Genomic DNA, 20,514 nt, shown 5'->3' with positions numbered 1-20,514 from the left:
TTACTCAGTGATAGTGGAAATCCTTTGTTATTAGCTTGTAAATGCCTTTCCTGTTTTAGTTTATTTGATGTGACGCTTTAGCCATGTCAGCGTCAAGTGCATTAGACAGGGTCCCTTGAGTTAAAACTTCACATAACAGAGATTTCTTGGCTCTCTCTGAGTTCTGTTAGGAGTCAGCTGTATGTGGCTTTTGAATAGGCCATGGGTATCCATGTTCAAGATTCCCTATAGTGTCAAAATTGATGGAAGACCTCTCTGCGGTGTAATGCCTCATAGCCTGTAGTGTAGGTGTACATGCTTTGTTCTTCGGAGAATTTATATTTTAATTACCTAGTTGCTCTTTTTTGCTTTTTCAGCCAACACTTTCACAATGCAAATTTATCGAATTCAGTTTCATTTTATTACTTAAACAGTCCCAAAAAGAGGTACTACATGAGGTGTGGAAGGAATAAAAAACATGTCAGTAATGCTTAACGTTTTATGTTTTTGATGAATTTGGACAAACAGGCGATACAGTAATAACACTTGGCAGGCCACTCCAGCGTACAGCTGTACGAGGAAAATGAGAATAGGAGAACTTCACATCGCATGAGCATGGATGGGCAGCTTGTTTCCAATGGCTGTACTTTATGTAGATCATTGACACCTCTGCTTTCTGCTAACTTCTTGGTCTCGTTGTTTCCTGCCAGGACTTGGTGGACGATCACTGGCAACTTTGGCAACATCCTACCCATCGACTGGTCCAAGTCTTACGCCAGGAAGCTGCAGCTACCGGCACTGAATCTCAATGAGCAAGCGGTGAGACCTGTTATATACGGAGACAGTGAAACTGCCGTTTATGGTTGCCACAGTGTCGAGGCTTGGTGTTGGCGTCTATGCTGAAACGAGAGCTTGTGTCTCGCAGAAGTCGGAGCGGCTGGACGGGCTGGACGGGTCATCGGACGACGAGGAGGAGCTGGCCAAGGACCTGGACCTGCACGCGCTCATCCTGTCCAGCCTCCAGCAGGAGCCCATCTTCACAGCCGAGCAGGTGCTCGAGGAGATCGACGAGATCATGCAGGTCGGGGGATGAGGGCTGCAGGATACTGCCAGAGAACTTTCGTTCGACCACCTGCCATGGTGGAAAAATCCCTCTAACACATTAACAGCAACACAGCGTTAAGTTATCGTTTCAGTAAAACAGTTGATTTGCTAGTAGGCAGGCTGTTTCTGCTACTAGGAAACTGACGGAAGTGTAACTGGTGCACACGTAAGGGTTATTAGTTATGAAAAAGGCTCCCACGATTTCTTCGATATGCCACTGCTTTGAGTGGAATTCGTCCTAGGTCTTCTTTGCTTCACCCTGCTGCTTTGTGCTGCTTTGGAACATGAACATTGACTAGCCTACCTTTCTACCCTGCTCTATGAAGGGCACCCCACTTTGTCACATGCCTGCAAATCACCAAAAGCAGCTGTCCAAGAATTCTACCGCATGCTTTGAAAACAGCTTGGTTGCTGCATGCGGCAGCGTGCAACCCTTTGAAATGTAAGGCGCTACTTCATTACTATTAAGGCAGGATTTAGTTGTAATAGTCATAAATAATCAGTATGAAAGAGGTTGATGAGACAGTGGTGGCTGGACCACTTGCTAGGGTCAGACTTTGTTGCAGCGCTTGGCAGCTTGTGCGAGGGGACTCTTTTGGGAGCCTCAGGCTAGGAATTCCGCTGTGCGTTTGCTTATGAAACAGTTTGACCTTAACACTGTCTGTGCGCAAGAATTATGGGGGACCACCAAGGTCATGCAGGTCACACCATTTCCAGATTGGAGTGCAGTGTTTCTTGTTTGACTAGCCAGGAACCAACTGGACAAACAGCAAATCTTGTGCAAGAACAAAGGAAGTGAGACCATTGTAGGCTCTGAAATAGACCTTTAAGTCTTTGGTGAAGAAAAATGGCTTTGTGTTTATTTTAAGATACAGTAGAACGCCGCTATAGTAAATTCGGTTATAGTAAAAATTCGGATGTAGTAAAGTGAAGCTGCAGTTCCATTTTGCCATCCGTAGATGATTTTACTTTTTTTCGGTTATAGTGAATATTTTTTTCGAAGAAACGGCTATAGTAAAGACCGTCTGGCCATGGCGATGTACCTCTCGCGGAATGATGACATCGCGGCACGCGCGAAGTCTAGGATCGCGAGGCAAATTAGATACCGAATGCGCTCTTTGAGGTGGCTTCACCACTAACCTCAAGAGCCGCGAGGAGAAGCCAACCCTTCGAAGACCTTGAGGCCATGAGGCAAAGCACGCGGCGTCCACGGGAAAAGAAGAGCTGGCTATGAACGTAGAAAGAAGGCGGCGCAGGTCACTGAGCAAGGAAAGCCAGTAAACGTGCAGGGAGGAGTAGAAAAAGGAGTGCGTTCATAGCACAGCAGCACGGGGAAGCAGCAGCAAGAAGCGGAGGCGCGACGGAATTGCGTAGATGGTTTTGCCGCGCTTGACTCTGTTGCGCGCGTTTCTTAACTGCTGCCGCTTAAATGACGCTGAAGCCACAGAAGACGACGCTGTGATCATGGAAAGCTTTGGTTTTCAAATGAAATCAGACTCGCTTTATTTTAGCAGCCACGTTGTATTCATGTAAATCCGGTACTTCCATAAGACATAAACGCTGTCGAAAACATGATAATATGTGATAACTGATAATAAATTATTATCACATAAAGGGGTGTTAAGAGCAGGAAGTAAGGTATTCTTGAGTGCTTGTTTTATAAACCAGCACTTCGTGCTAAGTAAGAAGCCAGAGGGCACAGTCAGAGCCATGCCATCACCAACAGCTGATATAGTAAAGACCCTGACATAGCAAAAATTTTGGCTGGTGTGAGCTACTTTACTATAGCGGGGTTCTACTGTATGCACAATGTTTGGTGGCATGACGTTTCAGTGCAGACTGTGTATTGCAGTTTTTGTACAAAACATTAAACATGGCAGCCCCACGACAAGCTTGTGTTTCTTTTATTGGTCATCATGTAGCTGCATAGGCGGCATGCTTCTAGCAGGACAGAATAAACAAGTCTTACTTTTTCCTGGCAGCATTAAAAATAGAATGTGTAAAGTGGATATTGATCTGCACTGTCTAATGTGTTTAGACCATCACTGTAGAAAAAATGGCTACACATATAGGCTCCAGATAGTATTTTTTAGTCAGTCACTCGAGACTAAGGTAAATACTTCACAGAGTAAAAGGTTCTATGTTCGTTTGTACAGGAAAATGGCCCTTCTGAAGGAGTCCCATCGCCTGATGCCTCCCCAGAGAAGACAGCTAGTGACGCCATGACCAAGAATGCCATCTCCTCACTCGTCTATGGAGAAAGTGAGTTTGGCATAGCTCCTTTTGTTGGGTAAATAAAATGTTAAACGTGTGCTATTGAACATTTGGAGTCCTGCTAGTGGCATTGGGCAGTGTGTTACAAAAATGTAATTTTCTTTTTCTCGAGCCCATTAATTGCACTGCATTCCAGTCAGCTCTGTTTAATTACTTTTTGAAGATTCTTATCAATTGATGTGCATTTGAAATAACATTTAGTACATCCTGAAAATGGGCATTAATTCATATTGTGCATCTAAGGGGTGCCGACAGATGGGGCTAACATACCTTAAGTTACTAGTGCAACACAAAGAATGTTGCATATTCAGAGTAAATAACAAGGTTTTGTCTTGAGACGCTGAGAGCAGCTTTAGACGGAGAAAGAGAAGTTTAAGCATTCACCATAAAGCCATGATGGACCCGTCTCAGGCTTCTGACTTGTTGCTGATGACCTCAACTTGTCTGTGATGTGCAATTAATTTTTGTGCAGACAAGGTTTTTCTCCTTTTGACCGTTAGAAACACTTACCACTGCACAGGCCATCGGAATGGTCGTTGCTACCTACTGTAAATGTTTGCACGATCAAAGAGACATTTGCGATATTAGTGTCGACTGTGGAAAGGTCCATCTGAAGGCTCAGTCAACACTTGAATGTAAAAGAGAAAATTCAAGTGGTAACTACCAGCAGCAAGCCAGTTGCCAAACAGATTGTCCGGGTACCTTGTTCGCATTTTCTAGCTCGGTATGGCCAGAGACAGAAATTTAAATTAGGCTTTGTGCTGGGGATAAAAAATACTAGCATGTTGAATGCAGTAGAATTGTAAAACAACAAAGAGCAAAATAACATTTAAGCCATTCTTGAAAAAAAAAAACCTTGCTTCCATTGTTGCAGCTGCTGTTGTCACCATAACTTGCTGATATTGTTACGACTGCGACTGGCAGTGTTCTTGCCTTGGGATAGTGTGTAGATGTGCTTGTTGGAAAACACTCTTCATAACAGCAGTGCAAAAAGAGGAGTGCCTAAAGACTGCTCTGCGTTGTCTTTTGTGTTAGTCTTTTTGGGCTAATTCTTCAGAGCTTTTGTCTGTTATGAGCGGTGTCTGTGGATGTGTGCTTATGGAATTGCCAAATGTTAATTCTGGGTTGAGAATGCACTCAGCCATCGCTGAAGAACGACGTAGCATAGAAGTGTTGAAGTTTGTGCCCTTTCTGCTCAGGGCTCAAGACGCTGTCGACGGCTGAGCTGAACGAGGTGCTGGTGGAGCTGGAGCGGCTGATCCGCGAGCACTCGGAGACGCTCATCCAGGAGCTGGCGCTGCGGGACGAGCTGGAGTTCGAGAAGGAACTCAAGAACACCTTCATCTCTCTGCTGCTCAGCGTGCAGAACAAGCGCCGTCACTTCCACATCGACCGCCGGAAGGGGCGCCCCACCAACCACGGCACGCCCGAACCCAAGGTGCCGTGAAGTTTGTTTGCTACTTGTGTTGGGTGTTTTGGCACGTAAGCAACAGAGGTAGCTACCATGTATGAGAGAAATGGTTAACATGCTGTTTTTTGCAGCATCAGCTATAATGAACAGACCATTTTTTGACAGAGTCTGTTGTGTCTTCTCATTCAAAATTTCAGTAGGGGGAAAAAGTAATAAGAAATGCAAATGAAGCAGATAAGAAGAAAGAACAGGCAATGAGCATGAATTGCAACTGACAATAAAGATAGTGTGTGAATGACTTCTTGAATTTTATTGAAATATAGTCGCTTCTAAACTCTATAACAGCTCATATTCCGTTGTGTTGTGTTGAAGGACAAAAAGAATTAATTGTAGGGGCTCGTTGCGTGATGCAAGTGACAGAAAATACATGGCATGATATTCTTTTTGATCAAGGTGGAATTCCGTTGCACACCTTGGCAAGGAGGGTGATTTGCACATCCACCCATATTAAGAGTGTCATTATTTTTCTGTTTTTCCGTGTGTGGGATTCGATATACAGAGAAGCTGCGACTTTTTCATAGGCTTTATTGCAGTTTCTCTTAAACGGCCACACTGTGCTCTTGACGCTGCTGCTTTGCGAAAGGTCCCACATAAGGACTTTAAAGGGCAGTTCCGCAATTTTTTGGGCATCCGCACATTTTATTGGAACTTGCACTGTAGTTTCTCCACAGTGTTCTAACCCTTTGTGCCCTGCGGAGTTTTGTTTCAGTGCAAATCACTTTAAAATTTTACCCTTTTGTGTCCCCCATTGGGGCTATTTCTGTGTATGGGCAACCTTCTGTGTGTGAAGTCATGAGTTGCATGCCTGTCAATATTCGCAGTGTGTTGCTGAAGGAAAGAATTTCAAGCTTGTTCTTGGCCATTTCAGACAAATAATAATAGAAGCTGTTACATGTAGCTGTCAGTTTAGCCATTCAACGTACCCACGGCAGATTTTGTGACAGTGTCCATGATGCCATAATTTGGTCTGTCGTGACGTCATACCATGGTTGAAACAGAGTTTTGTTTTCGGTTCCCCTGTTTTTGCTGCTTTGTTGTTGTTTTCCTTATTATTTAGAAAAACTTTCATCAGAACTAAGAGAGGGAGGTCCAAGAAATATATTATAGTAAACTCAGAATGTTCGAAAATCCTCCAGAGTTGCCCTTTAAGGGTTAATAAGTTTGGGTATTGTTTTTACTTCTGCTGCTGATGATGGTGATGAGCCAAAAGCTGTGCATGGCTTCACTTGGCAGTCCGACAGTGTTTAACATCTTTCCGTCCATCATTTCTTCTTCATCAAGGATGTTTTATTTAGTGTAGCTCCCCAAAACAGTGTCGACCAACTAGCCCTGTTGCAAGCACTTCCACAATTTGACAGGCTTCTCACCGGATGTTTACACAAGGCTGTGCTTCCCGAGCTTCGGATTGTACAAAAGACATCAGTCTCTGACATTTGCCTCTTGGTTTACTGTGCAGTATCTCACCACGGTGATCCCTTACAATGTGGACAAGGGCTCTCCGAGCAATGCCTCCCTACAGATCCTCATCAAAAGTGAGTACTTCCAAGCTGTTCGTTAAGTTGCCTGCTGTGCAGTGGAAATCCATATGGACAATTGCTAAGATAACTGCTAATAGTTTTGACTTGTATATGCTGGATGCATTGCCGTTGGTGAATCATAAGTGAAGAAGGGGAACAGTTGAAGGAATTATATCGTACAAAAGTCAGTTCCTGCTTTGTTGTGTCCTTGTTAGTTGTGCTGTTTTCAGCATCGGTCTCTGTTTAAGCATGGAATGCTTATATATTGAACTGGCGAAGTTTTAACTTAGCTCTTGAAGGGTTCCGCATTGGCGCTTTGTGATTGACACGCAGGCAGGAAAGCACTTGAAGACTTCCTCAGGAAACTGTTTATGAGGTAGAACTAGGCCCACTGCTGGACAAAGCAACCTGGGAGTTGGTGGCGACAATGACACTTACATTTTGCAGTTGTCATTTTTGAGAGTAACTGCTCCGAAATGTGAAAAGCTGCTTCCATCACTGGTATTGTCTAGACATGGTGGGAGAGCGACCAGCAAAAAAAAAAAATAAAATAAGTAAGCAACCATGCTGGGTTGGCTGGAGGTGCTTTTATGGGCAGTGTGTGGTGCCAGTCTGTAATCCTTTTTTTTTCTTGCTCCGTTCAGTGCATGAGTTAAGAAGGAAAACATGGAGGCTGTTTCAAATCGCGATATCTATCAGTATTCCTGCTTTTTTTTTTAACCCTCGTTGGACACCGTTTCAGTGCCCCTTGCACCTCTGGACAAAATAGGAGTCACTACATGTGAACCTCCGAATTTTAAACCTAGCAGGTTGCTGACTACCAGCCCCCCTTGAGCTTGTGTGCACTCAAAAGAGCTAGTTCTGCTGATGTCACACTCGTGTACATGTTGGAGAGGAAACTGGAAAGTCCGGGCATGGTTCCTCGTGCCTTTTTGTTGGAGCTGAAAGTACAACATGCCCGTTTTCTTGCAGTTCTCCACGCCATCAATGATGACAGCCCGACAGTGCCGACGCTGTTGACAGATTACATCCTGAAAGGTGAGCTGCTGTCCTGTGATGACCAGAGTCCAGAAGAGTAATTTTAATGATGGTCTGAAGGTGCTCAGGTTTAAAAGTTTTCCGCCTTTGGTTGCCTTGCTTTAAGCATTCAGGCACTGCCATACCAGGCTGGGGGGTCATGCGTTCAAGCGGTAACACATGGTGTAGGCTCGTCTTGGGTGTGTACAGCATGCATTGTTTTATGATCATGCAATGCATCTGCAAGCTTCAATTGCTCTTGTTGAGACTGGTAAATTGTTCGAATTCTGATTTCACCTTCAACTCTTTGCAGCTGCATTGCAAGTCTTAAACTACAATTTTCTTTTCTATCCCTGCCAGGTGCCCTTGGGTCTCACATATTAATGCTAGTCATAGCTTGCATAATTCTGATTGCACTGTTTTTGTTTCTGCAGCTGCAAAGTACATTGTACTGCTTCATTAATTGGCACATAGCTGATTAGGGCTCGTGAAACTGGTACTGGCAGTGGGCAATCTTGTAGGGTCGAACCATGCCTTTGTAGAACTGCTCTAGTTTCACTGATTCGGCATCCTGAGTGACTGGGGCAATTCTGATGCTGCACTAATGTTGTGGATTGCCTCTGTGCAAGGCAAGGGTAAGGCATGTGGTCAACATGTGTCTAGCTTGATAGCTTGCCACCTTGGTCTCTCAAGTTCACCGGGTAGGTGTTAGATGCGGGCATTAGGAATGTAGGAGTGTGGAACAGCAGCCATCAAAAATTCATGGAAGGCGACTCAACAGAAGGTGTTTCATTGCGTCCGAGGTGTACTGCTTGAAATTTAATAGTGTACTGTGCAAACCACACATTCACAATTAGGTGCCATATACAGTTGTCTCGCAAATATGGTTTGGTTTAGTTTATGGGTGTTTAACGTCCCAAAGCGACTCAGGCTATGAGGGGCGTCGTAATGAAGGGCTCCGGAAATTTAGACCACCTGGGGTTCTTTAACGTGCACTGACATCGCACAGTACACGGGCCTCTAGAATTTCGCGTCCACCGAAACCCGACCGCCGTGGCCGGGATCGAACCCGCATCTTTCGGGTCAGTAGCCGAGCGCCATAACCACTGAGCCACCACAGTGGCTGTCTCGCAGCCGCTGCAAATATGGACACTTTGTATTGCGACACTCTGTAGTATTGCGAAATTGTGTGCTGTGACTGAACTGGCTCTGTCGTTATAATAGGAGACTGCTCAATACTACAGAAAGTCCTGTTGTTATGACAAGAATTTCTGTTGTCAGGTCCCAGAATACTACAGGATGTTATAACGGAAAATTTTTTGTTGTGTTTTTCGATAGGGGTTATACGCCTTTTTGTTGATGGCAAAAAAATTCTGAGGTTGACAAAGGTTGGGTGGTAACTTCCCTTATATGCTCAGTGGGTATGTTACATTTTCTATTAGTCTTGCTGTACCTATGTTGTTTACTTTTAATGATTTACAAAAGCTGGCTAAAAACTGTGATAGCTTGCTGCAGATAGTGCTGATTGTACCTTAGTTCTTTGGATGTTGGCTAGGCGGCACTATGTGTCCTTCCTGCGTAGAGCTACTGTATAGGTATCAGAGTTTCGCATAGGTCCGCCATATTGCTGCCCAAGCATCCAAGTTATGAGGGAAAGCCACAACTCTTATATGCAGGACGCACACTTTGCGCAGCAATTGGAGCGAGTGCAGGCTTAAGCCACTTGTTTTTGGATGTTGAACTTGCGTTATTCTAGCCAAAATACCATTGCAGTGAGTGACACAGCTTGCTAGTAATGCATAAGCTGCACCAAGACCTATATCGGTGAGTTACGAATGAAATTTTTGCCTTGTGGACGGTGGTTCCATCTGTTGTAAATACCACAAGTCATTCTTTTTTGTGCTTTTTTTTACAATTGGAAAGCACTCATCATAAAATTGCATGTTTTTGATAAAACATCGTTTTCACTGTGACAACATGAAATGCCGCACAGCATGAGAGAGTATGTGTATCAAAGGACTGTCAGCGGCAGTCTTGTGCTAAATGATGCAGAGGATTTGGCTTCGTGGCAATGCATGAATGCTTTTTCAACTAGGTGATCATGCTTCGTCAATGGAAGCGCAAGCGGCATCAGGGAAACATTGGAAAGCTGTACAGTATAACTCTATTCCTGCACGCACACTCCGTTTTCTGAATAAACTGCACTAACTGCCACTGTACATCTGTGACATGCTTCTCTACTCCTCTGACTTCATGAAGCGCATTATCAAACTTTTTCTTGCTGAAGTCTATGATTCATGCTGTGCGAGAGAGTATTGTAGTGTTGTGGTACATCAGGTCCGCTAACTGACTGCATTTGTTTTGTTTATGTCTTACAGTCTTATGTCCAACATAAATGGAGGAGTTGCTGAGCATCACCCCTTCCTGGGTTGTTTCTGTTGCCGGCATTCAGCTCTTGGCCTTTGCAACAAGAGACCAATGTCCAAGGCTGGCTCACAGCTACAGCCTGCTGAAAGCCCATGCTGGTTGCTATGGGAAACCTGAGAAAACTGGTTGCTATTGTCACCTAATTTTTTTTTAGTTCACGCGTCGTTTGGCCAGAAGCTTATTTATTAACGGGAGTGCACTGCTTGCTTGGCGATGTGGTCCACTGTTGTGGTGAGAATTCACATTTGAATTATAATGTGACACGACTGTTCAGAGACCCTTTGTAACTGAAGCTGGGACACAGCGGCAAGGTAGAAATTGATGTAGCACCATCTGTGAAACTTCACGTTTAAGGAAAGGCGAGATAACTTCTAATGCTAGTTTTTCTCTATATTTTGCCACTGCGGAGCAACTTCTGTGCCTTTAAAAAAATGCAGACTAAGATCCTGTCTGCACTCTCTTTGCAACAACATTTGTGTAATCTCGTCAATAATTTTAACATTGTGATGATCAAATTCTTTACAAAACATTGTGGCATTGATGCTCATTAATCGGCTACAAGTGCCATCTCTGTCTCGATTCCATGGTGTAAAAGTTTCTTGCAGGCTTGACAATTAGACACCGGCGTACCTTTTGTAGAGTTTGGTGTATTGGCACTGATGAACCGTTTTGCCTTGTCTTGCAAGACCTTCTGTCGCATAAGGTTCTCCGCAGTCACTGAAACGCTGCAATAGCAGAATACAACTCAAGAAACAAGTGGTGAATGCCCCTCAAAGGATGCCCTCCTGTCAATAGCGTTGACCGATTCTCATTACATCGTGGTTAATCCCCTTGAATTTGCTAGTGTGACATCATAGGGAGCTGGCAGGTGCAGAGGGATTAACGGTGAAGTAATCGCGACATCATGACTATCGGTCAACGTCATTGGCTGGAAACCTTTTTTGAGGGCTATTTGCCATTTCGTTTTTGAGTTGTACCCGATTCTAATGTGGCTGTCCAAGCAGAGCTTGTCGTTTAGCCAAAGCTTTGGCATTTTGGCAAAAACTCCAATGAACTGGCACTGGTATGAATTTTTTTTCATTTGCACTTGGTTTGCCAGTGTAGCTCTCAAGAAGGCCCTGATACTCAACTTGTCAACACTTTCCCGTTTTCGTCTCACATGCACACTACACGTAGTGGCTTCTGTTGTACAAGAGGTTTTATTGCAAACCTGGGAAGTAAAATTTCTTTATTTGCTCATTTACAGAACTTTCTGATATGAAAAGTAGCGCTCTGTTATTATTCACGCATACAACCGATGCCCAAGCACGGGCACACCCTCGTAAATCACACCTGGTTGTTTTGTAACTACCGGTTTGCTTACAATTAATGTATTAACCTGGCAGTAATTTTCAAATTCTGTGGAGGGTCAGACATAAATCTTGGTTCTGTACCGCTGGCTAAGTGTTCCCTTTTATATGGGAGAAGGATGTATTGTATGATCATTCACAGACACTTCACGGTAAAAAAAAAAAGGATGCTACACGACAATTTATGGTGGCTTAACATTGCAGGTGTTGGTGGCTGCTTGGCACTGTATCCGAGAGATGAGAAAACTTTCAGAGAAAGGGAAAAGGTACTTTTGGCAAAAGTTGTTTCAGGGCCTCTTTTAATAGCAGCCGTGTCTCAGCTTCCAGCAGTTAAACTTACATATGCCTGGTTTTTGCCAATGCATCTGCATAGCCGTGATCACTCCAGCCTTCTGACTTGCGACGCACTTATTTTTTGAAGTGTCTTTCATGCTTGAGCTTGTTTTAGAGCTTGCAACCCCCCGTTTTTTTTTTCTGAGTGTACGGAGACAGCTATGTGAGGCATAGTTTATTTGAAGTGTACAAATACAACCGTCTTTATTTTAATCGGTGTTGTACTTTTACCAGGGTCTTTTCATTTGTGTTTTGTGCATGTTCAAGTTCATCATCCTTCCGCAACCTGTTGCTAAGCTCTACCATGTCTGTTTTGTTCTTGTCTCGAAGTACCTAGGCGCATTGCAAAGTTGTGGAGGCTTTGTGAACTCAGTTTTCCTGGATTTTTAATGACACGTTACAGGGACATTTTTGTATATTTTTTGTCATGACATGGGGCATTGATTGCATAAACTGTTTGCGTGCACACCTGCTGTCATAAGTTTAAGGAACACGACTTCATCAAAAAAACTTGATTTCTTTGCATCCGGTGCATTGCTTGAGATTTAATGATGCGCTGTGCAATTCACACACTCGTAATTAAGTTGTGTGTATCTCTTCAAGGCTGCATGCAAAGGTGGGGACGAAATCATTTTTTTTTTTTTTGGTATTGCATTCCATAAACCCCTGACTGTGGGTGTACAAGAAATTGATATTGCTTGTATAAATTTGGCAAAGTTGCCTGCATTTGGTACTGATCGGAAATGCCAGTCATATTTTTTGTTAGTGAGTAGAGTTTCCAAGTGTGTGCGCTGCTATTCAAGTGCTGGGTGTGAAGCTGAAACTGCCTTCTTTCCAAGTAAGATATGAGCACGTTTTGAAAATTTGAGTTTGAAGAATTTCATGACTATGAAACTTCGAGCACAGGATGACCGTTTGCATCATTCCTTCAAATCATTGCAGCCATCAGGAAGAATGTAGTTTGATGCTTTTAATTTGGGCTTTTAAGAGGTGTGCACATTGTAATTATATGCTTGTAGATGCTTTACTGTGCCACCAGTATGATATGAAAGCTGTTACAAACAACACTTCTTACGAAGTCTGGAATGATGCACGAAATCATGACTTAGGGTATCTTGGAGAACACTTGCGTTGGACAAGTTGTTAGCATTTGGCATGCTTTGAGGGTTTTGTAGTATTTGATGAAAAAAAATTGCACGCTTGGTCTGCTGTTTTAGCATGAAACACTTGACCAATGTAACTATAAAAATTTGGGGACACTTAAGCTCCGCTTTTAAGGGTATGATGCGACAGCAGTTCCTCTTGCCCAAGCAGACACTGATACCGTTTCCCCTTTCACAATCACAATCATGTGAAAGACCACATGACATACATATAAAGCCCTGCTTTAACTAAGCCGTGTGAACGTGTCTGCATGGCGTAGCAGTAGCTTCTCTGACTTGCAACCCGAGGGCCCGAGGGTCGGGGGGTTTCCGATGCGCCGCTGGTGTGGCTGGCGCCATCTATGGGAGCGTCCCGTAATCGACTAGTTCTAACTTCTGTCATGCCAATGGCAAGGTTGACACCAGCTTTTCTGCAGACGGGGCCTTTACGCTTTCGCGTAAAAATGGGGTCTGCAGGAAGTGTGTACGTAATGCCGACCTCAAAAACTCTTTGGGGAGTTCTTGAACTTCCTTTGAAAGTCGCCATTGACTGGACAGTGTTCTTTTACAGGGAGATTTCTCTCACAAGTAGCCATTTGAAAGGAACTCTTAATGTTTAAAACACTCAGAAACTGGGAGTTGCAGATTGGGCTTCATTGTTTTTTGGGGGTTCACATTGGTTGCCTCAGATGCCCATGGAATGTCTTGTGAAAGGCCAGATGGCAGTGGATATGTCTATTTCCTTTTGCAGTGAAACTGCTGAGTCATGTACAGTGTCCAGAAATGATTTCGAGAAAATAGCGTCGTTCTTGTTGATGCTCGTCACTTAATTGCGTGTTCTGTACGAGGCTTTTCTTTTCTTCATCAATCTACTTATTGCTGAAAAGCTGTGTTCCTTGCTATGGGATGCCTCGGAACAAATTTACATTGCCATTGCGAGAATGCCGAGGAATTTTATTTTACACAAATCTTTTTTTCTCTTGTTAACCCAGAAGCTGATTTACTTGTTTAATGTTGATAGTCTAATGTGCCAATTGCATGCAGGTTACAATTAAGTATAGTTTCCAGATTTGCGCTTACAGTGATCTGTTACTCTAAGGCTGGAACTATGAAAATATGCCTCACCTCTCAAAAATTTCTCGAGATGACACATACCTATGAAAGTGACACTTGTAGTTTGCTTATGAAGAGTACAGGTAGCACATGACAGTTTAAAAGCAAATGAGTGAACAGTGGAGGCTGAATATCGGGCCTTTTTGTGCATAGTTCGTGGACTTTGAACCACAGCACATATAATACCTCTTTGCCATACAAAGGCAGTTTACTGGCTTTGAGTCGTTCCCTAGCAGCTGACTTAGCTGGCGCAAGTAGTGATCTTCACTTCAGTGCTGCATACTAACTGACGCCTCCAACTACTTGCACAATGCGCGAGACCAGAGTCGGGGAGTTCCTTGCTTGCGAACACCTTAGATCAAAAGCACGCTTGATGATGTACAAGCGAATTAGAGCAGGGAGGCGATGTTGCGATGTTCTTGTGTTCTGCGACTCATCGTTGAGCGTTCGCTTCTCGCTATGCTGCACTGGCTGGCTAGATGAAGCAGGCACATGTTCAGGCCAGGGAAAAGTGAATCTCTGAGGCTTGTTTGAACATGAAGAGTGCTGAGCTCATGATGGCAGTCCGCTGGTGCAATACACCTTAGAGCATGGTTAGTACCGAGCAATACATGGAGGACGCGTTGGGATACAGTCTAAAGATTGGATGGGGGCACCTAAAAGCGTTTTATGCTTTCAAAGCATCAGAAATTGTATCCAAATGATAAGTAGAGCAATTTTTAGCACAAATTGTGAGTGGGTTTCTTTCAAAAAGCATTCATGGCGGTCAGTTCTCTTCAAGTAAAAGACTGCAAAAGCTTTTGTTTGTTCTTTGCCGCAGTGACATTTAGGCCTAGGCTGGAAAACTACTGGCAGGTTCACCTCTGTGCTAATGACCAGTGCTGTTCTTGAACGTACAAAATCTCTAGACCATGTATAGACGGTCTATGCAGGCTATGGATTTTTATAAGTCGTGTGAGCAGTCTGGAGTATGTCTATAGACGCACTGAAAAAATTTTTGGGAGCTTGAATGAGAACTGCATCAAAGGCTTAATGCTCTTCGTGTTCACACTGGTCAGAGATCCACGCGTGCCATGTATTTGCTACACACGCTAGTGCGACTGTAGCCGTGACCATTTCACGTTGCTGACTTGCTGAAGTATTTCCTCACAACTCACAGAAGTCGCTGCAGCTGCAGCTTTGCGATCATGTTGGTGAAGGCACCTTTTGCATAGCTACCCATTGTCTCAGCTGGCGACGCGATTATCACGCGCGGCACATGAGTTTTTGTACAGTTGATCGCCACGTGCAATTGCTTTTCCCCTAGGGAGTTTCCCAAGCGTATATATATTTATATATTCTTCCATTGTTGATGAGCAGTTTGCTTCAGTGAAAGCTTTTATTATGATACAGATTCATTGTGCCATCGCTGTACCTTTCTCTTGCAGCTCTTAGTGTTTGGTTTTGTCAGTAATGTATCCATATCTTCGGGACATTGCGAAGTGTGACACTGATGTCTGAATGACGTCTTAGTGATTCAGTGGTGTTGTGTTTGCAGGATTTTGTGAACGGTCATGATAGCTTCCAAGTTTAGGGAAAAAGAAGAATGGTGTATGCAGGGTTGAGTATGGGTTTTAAAAATGTATGTTGTTTTGTGATGCGATATTGGATATGTATTCTTTGTATATAACACTGTCTTGGCAGTTAAGTGTTTAGTGGCATGTGTGCTGGCATATGTGCATATGTGTGCTTGAGCATTGCAGTTTTGTGATCTGTGAAAAGAAAACATTGAGTATACAGTTGATGCATTCTTCATTTAGTATCTGGGTGTTGCTTGGTGTTTGATGCTGTGTAGCTACAAGGGAAAGTCGGGCGGGGAGACATGAAAGAGTGTGTCATTGGTTGATTACTTCACTAGTTTGAATCTTTCACTAATTTGTAAGTGACTTGATCCCAATCTTACTTCATTTGCTGCCTTTAAATCTGTCGTGAGACATGATTGCTTGCAGTGTCAAAAGTATTCAATGCACATGTTGTCCACTTTGGCTTGCAGTCAAGAAAAGTTTTTGTTCATATCACCTTGTGGCCCTGGCTGACAGCTGTAATGTTACTGTTATGAGAAAGTTTGAACTCAGTTTTCTTAAATTGTTTACAGAGGAACACCTTATAACAGTAAATTTGCCAACATTTTGATACTTGTTAAGTTCCTAACACTATATCCTCCTGTGCTTCAGCTTTTTGTTATGCTTAATGGTGTGCTTAACTCAGGTTGGTGAAATTGTTTTCATTTATGCTTGCTTTTTATTGAAGCTGCAGTGTGTTCTTGAATCTTCATTGGTTGCATGACTGAGCTAGCTAGAGAAGGTGCGAATGTGCTTCTGTGTGGCAATTCGTGAAGTTCTGACTCTCACATAGTCGCAAAGTATGCTAGCTTGTGCTGTCCTCTAGCACCGTTTGCAACAGTGGAAGAAAAATCCATTATACACTGCGTGGCTCACAGGCCACTGCGTGAACCTTCAAAGGCAGCAATGAAACCAAATGTAGTTTTAGCCGTGTATGTGTTCTGTCACCCCTCTCTCTCTTTGCTCTTTTCCTGACCCCTCCTTTGTTCCCGCACATGATGTCGCATGGTTAGTTCCACAAGAAACCTTCCAAAAGTTGGAAACAACATGACTCAGCCAGCCTGTGTTTTGTTTTTGGTTTTAGCAGAGCAGGAATTGGAAACAGAGAAGTTGTAGAGCATTCTTTCATTTCTTCAAGTGCAGTTTACCCTGTTCCTAGCGGCAATGTTGTAAGTTGCATTTTCTGGCCCAACATTGCGACATCACTCGTTCTTGCATGTCAGATGTGTGACGTCGTAGCATGTGGCTTTGCAACAGTTTGCCATTTGGAAACTGTTGGTTTAGCTTCCGCATCACTTCTACAGAAGAGGCAGCTGGGTTGCGCTGCAAATGAAAACAAAAGTAAGGAGCTCTGTCGGAATGTGGTGACGGCTGTATATTTATTGCTTCGTAATTTCCTTCAGCATACTTGGAACTCTTTGTACAGCACTCACCGTCAAGTGCACGCGGTTATGTGAAGAGCAGCCTTTTTGTTCCAGTGAGTCGTTTGTCTACTCAGCATGGTCTTGACCATACTGACAGCTCATTGAAAGGTCACAAACTTGTAACTATACGAAGGTTGCCCGTTTTGTCGCAGCGGCTCGCTCTAGTTGGACTGCTTTAACTCCGAGAAGTGCCCAGCCTGGGCATTTTTTGATCGAATGTGCCAAGGCAGGTCCACAGTCCAGACAGTGAGGGCATGGCGTGCCCACATTGTGTCGTATTTTGGTCATGTCATCGAGGTTCACTGTCAGATGCGTTAGTGTTGCTAGTGAGGATAGTGCAGACCTGTGCTGACGTCATATTTTTGACTGTGTTCATTAGCTGAGACCTGGAGCGAAATCCTACAGTTATCACAGTTTTGTGGGCGCGAGCCGTGCGAATGATTAAGTTATGCTGAGAACTGTCGACTGTCTAGTTCGTTTTGAGGGTACCAGAGGGCGTTGGTTTGCAGCGAGGCGTGGATTTGTCATGCTAGCACACCGCTGTTAGTGAACTTGAGAATGTCCTTGGAGCCCATGGAGGTACTATTGTGAACTGATGGTCCCCCCTTGAAAGAGAAATAAAAGAATAACTTTATCTTGATTCACTGTGGTGTCTCATTTCTTGACACGATGTGTTTGTGATGACTTAACGTGTAACTTAAAAAATCGATGTGGCGTGAATATGAATGGCCAGTGTGGAAGCTGTGTGTGCTGCACCACTCAGCTGTACTGACATCAGATGCGTGCTGTTTAACTTTATAGTGTCTGGTGTACCAACAGTTTTTCTTTGTGCCAGCAAAACAATAATAAATGTGAATGATGTTACAGAAACCCTATTTGCAAACATTTTTGTAATAGCCAAGTCATCTTCCAAAGATGCAGAAGGCGTGTTGAAAGATTATTTGTTGCAAAAAAACTAGCCCTGCTGGCAAAACAACCCAAAAATTCAACAGGCTTACTGCGACATTAGCAAGTGCTGCAATTAATTTTGCTGTCAGTACTGTATGCACCCAAGTATGCATCAGCAATTCTATCATTCTTACCGGTTGGATTTGCTCACTTTAATGATAGAGTAATTTTTGCATTAAATCTGCCAGTTAATACACTTCTGGAATAAGGGCTATTATGAGCGGTGGGCTTGAAGTTCAGGACTTAAAACTGTTACTGTGGTGTTAGAAGCAGTGACGGTTGATGGCAGGCGCCACTGCAAAAATTTTCGTCCACATAAATTGTTTCCTTCAGACCTCTACGAAGAGGACGCTACTTGGTGCAGCCCAGATTCCCTCGCTGTATTTGAAGTTGTTGCTGCTGCATTCTGAAGATTTCATTTGTTTTGTCATTATGAGGAGGCAAAATGCCAAAGAAACAGTATTCCTACTCGAAATTTGAATTCCCCCCTCCCTTCCATTCATCTGTCCGTCCGTCCTACAAAGTTAATCACGGTGGAAGAAAGAGAGGTGCACTGACGGCCCGGCCGCACTGTGGTGACAGAGCGGCCACTTATTGTGACCGGAAGTGAAAGCCGCCACTAGGGGCAGCACGTGTTTAGGGGGCTGTCCTCCCCACTGATCTCTACTAGGGGCCGGATGGCGTATCGGGAGCCCGAAATTAGTGTTCCTGTATATGCTCGCGGGAGCATATATAGAAACACTACCCGAAATGTTCAAAGTATGCCACCGGAAGTAAGCGGCCTTGTCCCGCAAGTCGAGCCTTTGGCAGTGCATGAAATCATGGTTTTTCCAGTTTTAGTTTTCCCCCTTGGCAATTTGTATTTCAGTCATTCTCGTCTTTTTACATTACAATACAGGCCTAGCTTTGCGCCGTCAGCTGCACGAGGAGACCAGCAAAATTTTCGGGAGCCTTGTCTGCTAAGCTAGCCCTTAACCGCGGGAAGTTTGAACCATCACGCCTGCTTCCCTCGGTTCCTCTGAAATTGCAGGGTTCTCCAAATGATGCTCACATTTCTCGCGTTCAGCTTGCTCATTCCTTTGATACGACGGCCGATATTGCACGAGAATAACGCAAAACAACTGCAATTGAAGAGACGAAAAGCGCGACTTTTTACATTGAAATACACTGCAGACATCAGGCAGAATCCATCCAACTTCCGGTGCCAAGCTTACTCGCGCTCACCTCGGAAAGCAGCCACCAAATGAAGATCAGTGGCTGCGTTTTTATGGAGGCAAAACGCTAAGGCGCCCGTGTGCTCTGCGATGTCAGTGCACGTTAAAGATCCCCAGGTGGTCGAAATTATTCCGGAGCCCTCCACTAAGGCACCTCTGTCTTCCTCTCTTCTTTCACTCCCTCCTTTATCCCTTCCCTTACGGCGAGGTTCAGGTGTCCGCCGATATGTGAGACAGATACTGCGCCATTTCCTTTCCCCAGAAAACAGTTATTATTAGTGGTCCTCGCTGCCGATTCTGCGTGCTTTCCTTTGGAGCAGCGGTACACGCGCAGAACATCTGCAACCTCAGTCAGGGTCCGAACGGCCAAAAACTCCATATACGCCTGTTTTCTTTATTTAGCCGTCTAATTCTGGGCCTTCGTACTGCTTACTGTCTAAGCGAGCAGGCGACGCTCGCCTACGCTTCGTTCGATAAGTCGCTTCGTTCTTGAGCTGTATCCTACTGGTAGTGCATCCTTGAAGGTATTAGTGAGCGCTATCAAAATACGGAAAGGGACGAACACACAGGACGAAGCGCTCGTTCCTTTCCCTATTTTGATAGCGCTCACCAATACCTCCAAGGATGCATTTCTAGCTAGCTCCAGCAGTACCTCTTCCGACTGGTAGCAACAGCGTCGTAGGTTAGCGTCGGCGCAAACGGCACAGCTCGCCGCGCTTCCACTACCCATGCTGGCACATGAAAGGCGGGAGTTCGAATCCCGCTCAAATCGTACGTATGCGAAACCGGATGTGTTTTTATGGAGGAAAAACGCTAAGGCGCCCATGTGCTGTGCGATGTCAGTGCACGGTAAAGATCCCCAGGTGGTCGAAATTATTCCGGAGCCCTCCACTACGGCACCTCTTTATTACTTTCTTCTTACACTCCCTCCTTTATCCCTTCCCTTACGGCGCGGTTCAGGTGCCCAACGATACATGAGACAGATACTGCGCCATTTCCTTTCCCCAGAAACCAATTATCATTATTATTATTAAACCGGATGTAAAGGAAGTTGTTGCCGGCATTGCTTGTAAGCGCACCCAGGAAGAGCAGGTAATTGGATGGAGGGGGCGGAAGGAAGCAATGAAGAGAACACTAGCAGTGGGGGGTGTACACCCCCCGAATTCGGAGCCACTTTCTCGACCTGAGGCGCTAACCGGACGCGTACACCGAAAGCGCGAAGCTTACCCCAAGAGCGCATTTCTGCATGAAAACAGTGCCATGTCAGTGCACGTTAAAGATCCCCAGATGGCCGAACTTATTCTGGAGCCCTCCACTACGGCACTTCTTTCACTTCTACCCTTCCCTACAGCGCGGTTGAGGTGTCCACCGAGAAATGACAATTGTTGCGCCTTTAGTTTCCTCAAAACCAATATTTTTCGCTCACTCATAAATATTACATCACCGTACGCATGACGCGTAGAGGACACATGAGTAACGACGGTAAGTACGAAATAATTCGCGAGACCGTACATAGTGACTCGCCGCAGTAACTGGCCTTTTTCATCGGCGCTGCTGTTTGCTAACACATCAACAGCATTGATCATGTCACTTTTTTGGCC

General features: G+C 44.4%; 1 protein-coding gene across 6 annotated transcripts in view; it reads left to right on the top strand.

The window, feature by feature from the left end:
• The window catches only part of Unc-76 (fasciculation and elongation protein Unc-76), a 48,653-nt gene extending 31,262 nt beyond the window's left edge, over nucleotides 1-17,391 (top strand). Inside the window, exons 4-11 of one of the 6 annotated variants that reach the window (XR_013308555.1) lie at nucleotides 690-798; nucleotides 905-1,030; nucleotides 3,240-3,345; nucleotides 4,557-4,795; nucleotides 6,285-6,360; nucleotides 7,318-7,383; nucleotides 9,741-10,576; nucleotides 10,634-17,391. Coding sequence is in view for 2 of the 6 variants with exons in the window: in XM_077637583.1 (XP_077493709.1) it covers nucleotides 690-798; nucleotides 905-1,060; nucleotides 3,240-3,345; nucleotides 4,557-4,795; nucleotides 6,285-6,360; nucleotides 7,318-7,383; nucleotides 9,741-9,757 (769 nt within the window). In the remaining 4 variants the exon portion in view is untranslated. Of the gene's footprint in view, nucleotides 1-689; nucleotides 799-904; nucleotides 1,061-3,239; nucleotides 3,346-4,556; nucleotides 4,796-6,284; nucleotides 6,361-7,317; nucleotides 7,384-9,740 lie in introns of all 6 variants that reach the window. The other 5 variants (XR_013308554.1, XR_013308553.1, XR_013308552.1 and 2 more) reach the window with 5 other exon arrangements.
• The last annotated feature ends 3,123 nt before the right edge of the window (nucleotides 17,392-20,514 follow it).

The sequence above is a fragment of the Amblyomma americanum genome, chromosome 9, assembly GCF_052857255.1.
Source record: "Amblyomma americanum isolate KBUSLIRL-KWMA chromosome 9, ASM5285725v1, whole genome shotgun sequence".
Taxonomy (NCBI): Eukaryota; Metazoa; Arthropoda; class Arachnida; order Ixodida; family Ixodidae; genus Amblyomma; species Amblyomma americanum.
Note: the sequence above shows the minus strand (reverse complement) of the source record. Positions and strands in the feature narration are given on the sequence as shown.